At 44.8% G+C, this 12,148-nt stretch overlaps 1 protein-coding gene across 1 annotated transcript; it reads left to right on the top strand.

Moving 5' to 3' along the window:
* Positions 1-1,034: 1,034 nt before the first annotated feature.
* LOC123251205 (extracellular calcium-sensing receptor-like) lies at positions 1,035-11,879 on the top strand. The gene is made up of 5 exons (XM_044680410.1): positions 1,035-1,286; positions 3,647-4,468; positions 6,687-6,914; positions 7,177-7,300; positions 10,972-11,879. The coding sequence occupies exons 1-5, from the start codon at positions 1,227-1,229 to the stop codon at positions 11,877-11,879; spliced, it is 2,142 nt and encodes a 713-aa protein (XP_044536345.1). The 5' UTR covers positions 1,035-1,226.
* The last annotated feature ends 269 nt before the right edge of the window (positions 11,880-12,148 follow it).

Here is a 12,148-nt window from a genome sequence, read left to right as displayed (position 1 = left end):
TGCCCCTAGCACCACTCACCAGCTCTCTACTGAAGGAAATGTGCTGATTGGGACTGTCATCCCCTTACACGCCCGACTTGTCCAACAGAAGCTGACCTTTTGTCAGCCTCCAGCACAGCCCCCCTGCCAACAGTAAGTCCTGCCTTTTATTCCAGAGGAAGGACAAAGGGACATAGGTAGACATGCCTTGAGTGACAGGGTGGTGAGCAGACCTGGAGGCACTGAGCCAGCTGCCCTCTCTCCTGTGCCCCCCTTTGCCATAGTGAAACCCTTCAAGGTTTCCCCAATCTTAGTGGGCAGAACTTGAGGCTCCTGAAGGAGATCTGGGGGAGCGATCCATGTATAGTTCATTTGCGAGACTTTTGTTGGGGGAGAACAGTGAGAGGTGAAGTCTGACAGTGGCCAAGCCTTGTACACTACTCAATATCAGAGATTTACAGGAAGGAAACCTTGCCCTGATACCTTGTGCCAGAGATCATTGAATAAAAAGGAAGGTGATCTAAGATCAGAGACTCATAATAAGGTAATCTTAGGCTTGGAAGAGTCTCATGGGCTATCTTGTCCATTCCTGTCCCCATGCCCCATCTAATTCAGGAGTCTCTCCTATAACATTAGTGATGGTCATTCATAGTCCACTTGACCACTTCCAGTGATGGATGAGTCAATCGCTACCTCCCACGGCAGCCAGTTGCAATTTTTAGGCAGTTCTTCCTCCGTTGAGCTAAAATCCACCTCCCTAATCCATCTTGTCCTAGTTCTTCCCTCAGGGACCAAGCAGGAAAACTGAATAAATAAAACTCAAAGCAGTCTCCTAGGTGATGATCTAGTGATCCAACCCTCACCTGTAGACAGGAAAGAAAATGAAGCTTTCAGAGGGAGACAACTTTCCCAAAGTCACTAGGAAGTAGAGACGGTTCTTCCTGGGACTTTTGAGGACTAAGACGTCCAAGGCTACCGTAGCTATGACCCTAACTTCATTTCTTTCTTCCCTAAGATTCAAGACTCGTTTTTTCCTGAATGTCCTAGGCATCCTCTTTGCCCTAGAAGAAGCTAACAGAGACCCTATCTTCCTGCCAAATGAAACCGTGGGACTCCATCTCTATGACTCCTGTGTCTCTGGCACCAAGGCTCTGGGGAGCACCCTTGCCCTCCTGTCTGGACAGCTCGTCCCTATACCTAACTTTGATTGCCACCCCAAGAGCCAACTCCTGGGAGTCATTGGGGGAATGACTTCTCCGGAGTCCGAAACCATGGCTGAGCTGCTCTCAGTCTACAAAGTCCCTCAGGTGAGTGATTTGCCCAAAGCAGAGAAATGACAGGAGACCCACTTCAGTTATCAGCGTCCTTCTTACTGCAGAAATGCACATCTGACACCTCTAGGTTCTGTTTCCTGGTGTGTGTGTGCACGCTGAGGTACTGATGATGGAATTGCTTAAACAATAATCATTAACCAACTTAAGGATCATAAAGCCTCTCTCCTCGAGCCAGTAAGCTAAGCAGTACAAATATTATTATTCCCATTTTACAGATGAAGACAATACTAAGAGTTTAGAGAGGCTGGGAGACTCTGGCTCAGGCTGTGAGAAGCTAAATGACTTGTGCAAAATCACACAGCTAGTAAGTCTTTGACCCAGAATTTGAATCCAAGTCTTCTATCTCCAAATCCAATGCCTCATCCATCAGGGGCTTGAATGTGTAGTCATCCTTCCCATTTGTATTTGCATTTGAAAAAAAGAAAAAAGGGGCAGCTAGGTAGCCCAGTGGATAGAGCATATGGGAAGACCTGAGTTCAAATCCAGCCTCGGACAGTTCCTGGCTCTATGACCCTGAGCAAGTCACTTAACCCTCATTGCCTAACCTTTGCCACTCTTCTGCCTTAGAACTGATACTTAATATGGATTTTAAGACAGAAGGTAAGAGTTTTAAGAAATAAAGAAGTTCAAACCCAGCCTCAGCCACTTCCCAGCTGTGTGACCCTGGGCAAGTCACTTTGACCCCCATTGCCCACCCTTACCAATCTTCCACCTATGAGACAATACACCGAAGTACAAGGGTTTAAAAAAAAAAGAAATAAAGAAAAGAAGAAATCACATATATACACACACACAGAGTTTCCCAGAAGCTTGTGACCCAAACTGGAACAAACTGAGACGCTCATGATCCATTGAACAGCCAACCAAAGGTTTACTTAGCAGTAGCAGGGCAGGATCTTCATGCGGAATAGGACAACGATTGAAAAGAACACAGTTTCCCAGAATGTTCACGTTCTGTGTCAAAAGGACTGAGCGATGAGCTCTGGCCCCTGACATCCTGGCTGTTTTGCAAGCCAGGCAACCAGGAAACTCTCTTAATGACTAAAACCTTAGAACTTTGAGCCGATTAAATCTGAAAGATCGTTTTAGGGGCCACTCAGGAAAGACCAGCCTAACTTTCATGGAGTTTGGGCAGACGGGGTATAAAATGGGAGAGACAGGAATGTGCCACCATCCATCCTCCTGCGGGTAAGGCCAGCTCTGACCAGCATAAACTCCAGAAGCAATGGCCAGTTTCTTTGACGGGCATAAACCTAAGTGTCCATGCTGGGTTTTTTAATTTTTTAAACCTTTAGGTTTTAGGCATAAGCTGGAAATACTTTTCTCAAAGAGAGATGAGCAGGATCTGACTGCAAGGTTACCCACCAAAAAGTGGCAAGATTGGGGCAGCTACGTGGATCAATGCATAGGCAGCCAGGCCTGAAGATGGGAGGTCCTGGGTTTAAATCTGGCCTCGACACTTCCTAGCTGTGTGACCCTGGACACTTACCCCCTATTCCCTAGTCCTTGCTGCTTTTGTGCTTTGGAATCCATATTTAGTATCCATTCTAAGACAGAAGGAAAAAGTTTAAAAAAAAAAAAAAAGAGTGGCAAGACCACTTTTGCCAACCATGAAAAAGCAAAAAGTTATTTCAAAGATTCAAGTATTTGTCCACAGTGTACAACTTATGTGACCGTAGAGGCAGCTGGTGGCACAGTAGATAGAGAACTGGACCTGGAATTAGGAAGACTTGAGTACAAACTTGGTTTCAGATACTTACTGTGTGACCCTGTGCAAGTCACTTAACTATAAAATGGGGGAAATAATACCACCTAACTGGATTGTTGTGAGGATCAAATGAAATAATGTTTGAAAAAAGGGCTTAGCACAGGGCTTGCACATAGTAGGCACCATTTAAATGCTCATTCCCTTCCCTTCTCCTTAGTCAAGGCACAGCCTCTCTGGGCCTCAGTTCTTTATCTGTAAAATGGAGAAATTTGACCTCTAGATTAAGATTAAGGTCCCTTCTTACTCTAAATCACTGACGCTATGATACTCCTACTCTGGCACCAGGTTCTTCTTCTTAGGGCAATGCCAGCCTTGAAATGAATCCTTCTGAAGCAGTAGAATTAAGGGGGAAACAACAGATTTCTCAAAGAGGGTAAAGTCATCTCTTAGCCATGAGATGGAACTCTGGGAAAGAACGAGTCATCTTGACAGGTCAGGGCAGCTTGAGTGAGAAGTTTAGAACAAGGTTTGGTCCCCACACAGCTGCTAAAAGGACCCCCAAAAATATCATGTCACAAGCTGGATTTTTCTGGCCAGGAACATTTGGCCCTTTTTCTTCCCTCAGATAAGTCCTGGATCTCAACATCCCCAATTTTCTGATCATCGCCGGTTCCCTTCCTTCCTTCGCACAGTCCCCAGCAGAGCCCACCAACCTCAGGCCATGGCCAAAATACTTGTCTTCTTCAACTGGACCTGGGTAGGCCTGGTTGGCTCAGACAGTGGTGCCTTTGAGTGGTTGGATCAGGAATTCCGGAAGGAGGTTGGAAAGAACGAAGGTTGCGTAAGCTTCTCGAAGAGGATCGATGACCACGTCACCAACGTGGGCGATGTGGCCGATGCCATCCAGACTTCCACTGCCAAGGTGATTGTCTGTGATTGTTACCACGTCCACTTTATCGTCCTCGCCAAGGCCCTTCAGGAGAAGAACGTTACCAATAGGATATGGTTTCTGTCTACCTCGTTCCTTTTGAACCCTTCAGTACTGAGCAGGGAAGCCAGGGAGCTGCTAAATGGGAGTCTGTCTCTGGGGATACACTCAGGGCCGGTGCCTGGCCTTGAGAGCTTCTTGTCCACTCTGCACCCAGCAATGTACCCAGGCAACCACTTATTAAAGTTGTTCTGGCAAGAAATGTTGGGCTGCACCTGGCCGGGGCTAAAACCTGTTGGCCCTCAAGCAGGATACATTGCCCAGAACTGTACCGGGTTAGAGCTCCTGACATCTACCCATCTATCTGTACTGAAACTGGATGACTTGACTGCTACGTACCAGGTCTACCTGGCAGCCAAAGCCTTCCTGGTGGCTTACCAGAACCTGAGGGCCAACCCTGCAGAGGGCGTATTTCCTAGTGGTACCTGTGCCAAGGCAGGAGAGACCAGACCATGGCAGGTGAGAAAAATGCCAGGAATCTCTGTCAAAATGTTCAGCTCTGCCTTGAATAGGTTGGATCTCCATAGGAAGGAGCATAAAGGAAGTCATGAACAGGAGGAAAATGGCAAAGGAGGTTGAGAGCCTGGGAATGGGGGCAGGTAGGTGGCTCAGTAGATTGAGACTCAAGCCTGGAGTCAAGTTCAAATCTGTCCTCAGACACTTTCTGGGCAAGTCACTTAACCCCCATTATCTAGCTCTTACTACTCTTCTGCCTTGGAGCCAATACGCAGTAGTGATTCTAAGAAGGAAGGTAAGAATGTTTAAGAGAGGCAGAGACAGAAAGAGAGAGAGAGGAGAGGAGAGGGAGGAAGAGGGAGGAAGATGGATAGGGGGAGAGATGGACAGACAGACAGAGGGAGGGAGGAAGAGAAGGAGAGAGAGAGGGAGAGAGGAAGCTTGGGATCCCATGGGGAAGGACAAAGAACAAGCAGTAAAGATGTAGGCATGAAAAGAGATGGAAAGGAGCCAATGACTGATGGTGTGCTGGGCAAAGTTGGAAGAACCCCCAGAAGCACAGGGAAGACTAGGTCCCCTTCTGCACACAAGAACATGAGATTAGGAGAGAGATAGAAGAGAGACATTTCAATATATCCCAGAGACAGCTCAGGAAGAAAGTTAAGTAGTTTGGCTTGCCGTAGAAAGCATCATATTTGAAGTTAGCTTGGAATCCTGCCTCTGACACTAGTGACTGTGGGTAAGTAATTTGCCACTCTGAGCTTCAGTTTCCCCATCTAAAAAAGATGAGAAGAATAATACTTGCAGTGCTTAGCTCAGAAGATTTTTAGAAGACTCAAATAAAATGAATAGAAAGCACTATTTTTATCAGAAGTAAAGATGAGTTTGGAAATTAGGAGAACAAACAGAGCAGGAAGTTGGTCCAACCACAACTGAAGCTTTTGTTTTAACTTCATCTTGTTGGGCCTTAACCCCTAAACTGCTGGGGGTGAAGAGAGAAGAATATCCATGATTATTTTTGCCTGATCCCTTGCATATCTTCCTTTATGACCACCTACAACTCCTTTCCCTCCATCCTTATCCCGATGAAGTCCTCTGAACCTCAATACAACCTGAAGTTTAGCTTTTACTCCATCTTTCTCCTAGAGGATTTGCTGATGTTAAAATTTAGTCACTGATCAATCCTTTCTGGCTCTAAACCCAGGACAAGATAAGAGACATTAAAACTAGTCTTCTTTGATGAGAAAAGGCAAAAGAGAGAGATGGGCAGATCAAGTGAGAAGTTTTGCTTTTTTTTTTTTTTTGAGAACTGGGTATGTCTGTAGCCAGTAGACAGGGAATGATTAAACATTAGTGCAGATGGAAGGATAACAGAAGGGATACGCTGCTGGAAAAGACAGGATGGAATGAGATCACTTGCCTATATAGGGGGATTTGCCTTTGCAAGGAGAAGTGACCCTGGGATGAAGGAGGAGATAATAAGGGAAGATATCTGAGTAAAGAGGAGAAGAGGGAATTGTCAGAAAATGTTCTTAAATTTTTCAGTGAAATATGAGGCAAAGTTTTCAAAGGAGTCAGAAGAGAATTAACTGTCCCACAGTTGTTAATGTCTTCCTCTCCCCAGGTAGTGATATTTTATTCTATAGATCTTCATTTATTGTATAGATTCTCTGTAACAGAAGTAAAGTAACACAATGGAGAGAGAAGCAGCCTTAAGTTTTATTATTGGGTCTATATTCCCAGCTCCTGGCACAGGGTGTGGCACATAGTAGAAACCTAATAATAACTATTGAATGAATGAATGAATGAATGATGTCAGAACCAAAATTCTTGACTTTCCAAAGGATGATTCTTTTTTGTTCACATTAGCACCTAAATATTTAGCTCAGTGCCTGGCACATAGTAGGTACTTAACAAATACTTGTTTTCTTCCTTCTTTCTTTCCTTCTTTCTTTTTTTCCTTCCTTCCTTCCCATAATCCTCAGCATACCCGAAGAGTGGGAACAGAGTTGGGGCAGGGGGATCAGAGAGCTATTTCTCAGGCTCTGAACAGATGCAGCATTTCTACCAGAATTTCTGAGTGTATGTGGTAGAGCTGATCTATCTGGTCTAGAGAAAGCAGAATAGAAAGAAGCATCTTTAAGACAGGGAGAGCCTCAGTACCCTGAGCGTCCTTTCAGCCACCCTCTCCCATGACCTCCTATGTGTTCTCTTGCTTCAGGTCCTGCAGTATTTAAGAAATGTCCACTTCACTACCCAAGCCCAGGAAGAGATCTTCTTTACTCAGGATGGAGAGGTCCCAGCTGTGTTTGATGTCGTAAGCACCTATATTGCTCCTGACCACACTTGGCAAACCACCAAAGTGGGCCACTTGGACTTCAGGGAACCTGTGGGGAAGGAGCTAGTTATGAACAGCAGTGCTATCATCTGGGCACAGGGCTCTGGAAAGGTGAGAACTGGAAAAATCCACTCCCCCAAACCAAAAACAATGCCAACTTGCCTGAAGAAAAAGTAGGTATGGGTCTGGTTGTCCCAACCCAAATCCACCTGGGATTCATTGCAATTTCCCCAAATAAGTGAGAAACAAGACAAGTGCAGACTTGGGGAGCAGCTCTCTCTAAAAAGCTGGTTCCTGATAAAGACTGATAAGTGTTCCTATTCCTCCTCCAAACCTCACCCAGCACTCTTTCCTCTCTTTGCCCACCGAGTAGGTCCCTCTCTCGGTCTGCAATGAAGAATGTCCAGTCGGGACTCGGAAGTCAAATGTCCAGGGAAAACCGAGCTGTTGCTTTGAGTGTCTTCCTTGTCCCAGAGGAGAAATTAGCAACACACTAGGTAAGAGGCCCAGAATGACGCTGTCCCCTTGGTCACCATGTTGGCCCCAGAGCAGACATTAGCGTAGATTCAGAGTCAAGTGTTTATCTAAGCAGACTTGGAAACGAGAATGAAAGAATGAGCATTTTTAAATGCTTACTAGGTTAGAAAGGAGAATTTTATTGGGGAATGAGGGAAGCATTGAGAAGGGACAGAAATGTTACAAGAAAGGGTAATAGTAATATACATACATATATCATTAAAATGAGAAGATGAGAAAATACACTTGGTAGAGAGTTCTAAATTCTACTGAAAGCTACCAGCTAGGTGACCTAGAGGATGCAGGAGATCTAGGAGGAATCACATCTCCCCTGAGTGCCACTTTCCTCGCCTATAAAAAAGGAGATAGGGGCAGCTGGGTAGCTCAGTGGATTGAGAGTCAGGCCTAGAGACAGGAGGTCCTAGGTTCAAACCTGGCCTCAGCCACTTCCCAGCTGTGTGACCCTGGGCAAGTCACTTGACCCCCATTGCCCACCCTTACCACTCTTCCACCTATGAGACAATACACCAAAGTACAAGGGTCTTAAAAAAAAAAAGGAGATAAAAATACTTTTCTTATCTACCTTGCAGAGTTATTCTAAAGACACTCCTTTGTCAATTTTCTTGTTTTTATTCAGTCATTTTTCAGTTGTGTCCTACACTTTGAGGTTGTCTTGGCAAGGATACTGAAATGGTTTTCCATTTCCTTCTCCAGTTCATTTTACAGAGGAGGAAACTGAGGCAAACAGGGTTGAGTAGCTTGTCCAAGGTCACATAACTAGTAAGTGTCTAATAAGCTTTGAACTCAGGAAGATGTGCCTTCCTGACTCCAGATCTGAAACTCTATCCACCAAGTCACTTTGCTACTTTTACAGGTTGCAAAACATAAGTTGTTATTGTTGTTACAGTGTAGAGAGCAAAGAAGGCACATTGCCCCACCACCCACTATGCTGGCCACAAGATTGGGTTGAGTTCTGGATAACACATTTTAGGAAAGACCTTGACAAGCTCTAGCATCCTCTGAGGAAGGTCACCAGAGTTGTAAAGGGTGGAAGAATACACCATAGGAGGGTCAGTTATACAAACTAGGGTTATTTAGCCAGAAAGACAAGAGATATAGGGGGAGTCCACTATAGCTGCCTTCAAGTATTAAAAGAACTGTCAGGAAGCCGAGGAATCAGCCTTGTTCTGCTTGGTCCCAAAGGGCAGAACTAGGAATGATGGGTAGAAATTGTTGAAAAGCAAGATTTCAAAAAGAAAGATTAGTGAGATCCCAAAATGGAATAGGCTGCCTCAGGAGATGGCGGACTCCCCTTCTCTGAAAGACATCAAACAGGGATAAAATAACTAAGCAGTTATCAGAGATAACATAAAAGGGATTCCAGACCTGGTGCAGATTGGACCATATTCACTTGAAGGGTCTGTAATTGTGTGATACTACATTGCAAATGCAACAGCGAGGATGGAGAAAACAAATATTCTACATGTGGGGGAACCATTTGAGGGAACTTGGGATATTCCTTCCAGAGAAGAAAGAATAAATGAATGAATGAGGGAATGAAAAAGAATTTATTAAATCCCTACTACATGCCAAGCATTATGCTAAGCACTAGAGATACACATAAGAGAAGCAAGTACTCCTGCCCTCAAGGAGATCACATGCTAACTGAGGGAGACAACACATAAAAGAGGCCAGCCACAATGCAGATGGAAACCTATGGACATCTTAAAGGGGGGGGAGTGGCAGGGCAGATGGCAAGGACAAGATTGGCTTAGGGCACATTGGCAGATCAGGTGGCAATACCTGTGGGGTACTGAAAGCTTAGTAGAAGGCAGATGGTAACTCCCATAAAAAAAAATTAGGTCAGACGTGTATTAAAATGCAAAACTATGTCTAAGATCATCCCAATTTGGGAGCTCTCTTCCATTATGCAGATTCCAACCCAACAACCAGTGATCCGCCATCAGCCTTTGCTCAAAGACATCTGGAGAGAATAAACTCTCCTCTTAGTTTTGGACCCTTTCATTGTTAGGAAGCCTTTTTGGTGACACCAAGCCCAAAACTGCATCTTTCTAACTTTCTCTTATTGTTCCTAGTTCTGCCCTCGAGGGCTGCACCGAACAAGGCTAATCCTTAGAAAGTAGACTGGGAAGCTGGACAGAATAATAGAGATCATGTAGCCTAACTCCTTCATTTTACAGAAAAGTAGACTAAGTTTCAGAGAAGGGAGGGTCATACAGGTGATCCCTAGAAGAGCTAGAATGCATCCCATACCCTTTGACTCTAAATCCAACACTGTTTCCTAGCCTCTCATCAAAGGGGACAGTAATTTTCTATGAGGACAAATTGAGATCTAATTGACAGTCCTAGATATTAAAGAATCTTACATCTGTGACTTCTTCCTGAACATGGTGACAACAAGGTTGTCCAGAATTTGGCCACTAGAAACCAGGACACATCCTAATAATAGAAGAATGTATCATTCACACACTTACTCCTCCAAAAAAGCATTCAAAAATTACCTCCTGGGGCAGTTGGGTAGCTCAGTGGATTGAGAGCTAGGCCTAGAGATGGGAGGTCCCGGGTTCAAATCCGGCCTCAGACACTTCCCAAGTGTGTGACCCTGGGCAAGTCACTTGACCCCCATGGCCCACCCTTACCACTCTTCCACCCATGAGCCAATACACAGAAGTTAAGGGTTTTTAAAAAATGACCTCCTTACTGACAGATAAAGTTCTCCCCCCACCACCAGGGGGAAGGGAATGTTCTGTGCTCCCACATTCCTTTCTTTGACTAATCATCCAATATCTCTGGCAGTTTGTAGGCATAAACTAAAAAGAGGCATCATGGAACCACAAAAAGGCATGATTGTCAGATGATCTGAGTTCAAATCCCATCTTGATACTCCCTTCTCATCAGACCTTGAACGAGTCTTCATCTCCTTGAGGCTCGGTTTCCTATCTGTAAAAAGAGCGAGACTGGACTAGATGGCTTCTGAGGTCCCTTCCAGCACTAGATCTATGATCCTATAAAAGGAAATAATATAGAGCTAAATAAATGTAAAGTCCTGATCTTGGGTTCAAAAAAATCACCTGTAACTTATGAGAAAGAACATTATTCACATCCAGAGAAAGAACTGTGGGAGTAGAAACATAGAAGAAAAACAACTGCTTGATCACACGGGTCTACGGGGATATATGATTGGGGATATTGACTCTAAATGATCACCCTAGTGCAAATGTCAATAATATGGAAAGAGGTCTTGATCAATAGCACATGTAAAACCCAGTGGAATTATTTGTTGGCTATGGAGGGGGAGGGGAGGGAAAGAACATGAATCACGTAACCATGGGAAAATATTCTTAATTAATTAATTAATTAAAATTTTTCACGTGAAAAAAAAAATCACCTGTACTAATACAGGAAGGAGGAGACATGGTGAGAAAGCAGTTCATGTAGATAATACCCAGAAGTTAGAGTGGACTACAAACACAGTAAGAGTAAAATCGGAATGTAAGCTGATTTAATAATATAGTGCCAAGAGCAAGGGAAGGTTCACCACATAACTAGGGGAAATTCTCCCAGTGTGAAAATTTTCTCTTCTCTACTTCTGTTATCTAACTCATCACTAGACTCCTCTTATTCATTTCAGACAGTGCTAGTTGCCTGAAGTGCCCAGAGGACCAATGGCCAAACAATGAGAAGAATCAGTGCATCCCCAAGAATCTTGACTTCCTTTCCTACAATGAGCCCCTGGGAATGGCATTAGCCATTTGCACAACTCTCTTTTTTTTCCTTGCCCTGACCATCCTTGGCATCTTCATAAGGCATCACCACACCCCCATAGTCAGAGCCAACAATGTCAGGTTGAGTTACCTCCTTCTCTGCTCCTTGGCACTGTGTTTCCTCTGCCCATTCATGTTCATTGGTTTCCCAGTACCTCTTACCTGTGCCCTGCGCCAGGCAGCCTTTGGGATTATCTTCACAGTCTGTGTGTCTTCTACCCTTGCCAAGACTATCATTGTTGTGTCTGCCTTCAGGGCCACCAGACCAGATGCTAGACTCAGGAGGTGGGCAGGACCAAGTCTTCCCAATGCCATCCCTATTGGCTTCTCATTGGTCCAAGTTACTCTGTGTGTGTTTTGGGTCAGTGGCTGGCCTCCAGTGCCCATGAATTCTACAGAGGCAGGACCCAAGGTCACCATTCTTTGTGGTTCAGGTTCCTCAGAGCTCTTCTATGCTATGCTGGGCTACTTGGGCTTCCTAGCTCTGGTCAGTCTGGTGGTGGCTTTTCTAGCCCGTCAATTGCCTGACACCTTCAATGAAGCCAAGCACATCACTCTCAGCATGTTGGTCTTCTCTTGTGTCTGGATCTCCTTCATCCCAGCACACCTGAGTACTCAGGGCAAGGACACTGTGGCTGTGGAGATTTTTGCTATCTTGGCATCTGGGGCAGGTCTGATGTGTTGTTTATTCTTCCCTAAGTGCTATATTATCCTCCTCCGGCCTGACAAGAATACAAAGGACCAAATGATGGGCAAGTCTCATTTCAAGAGATGAAACCAGCATCTTCCCTTCTGACTTCTCCCTCACAGAGGGGTTCACCACTCTTCTCCAAGCTTTCAAGGAGAAATTCTGACATTTCAAAAGGACCAATGCCACTCTTTTGAGTAAAGAGTGGCAGGTGACAACACTGCTCATGTAGCATAGCAGTATCCCCTGGCAAAGGATCATGGTCTGCCTTCAAGAAAGGATGGCACAAAGGCAATTGGGTGTACACCGGATATACTGTTTGCAACTCTCCTAAGCAATGCTGCACAGTTGTGTGA

The sequence above is a fragment of the Gracilinanus agilis genome, chromosome 6 (genome assembly GCF_016433145.1).
Source record: "Gracilinanus agilis isolate LMUSP501 chromosome 6, AgileGrace, whole genome shotgun sequence".
NCBI lineage: Eukaryota > Metazoa > Chordata > Mammalia > Didelphimorphia > Didelphidae > Gracilinanus > Gracilinanus agilis.
Note: the sequence above shows the minus strand (reverse complement) of the source record. Positions and strands in the feature narration are given on the sequence as shown.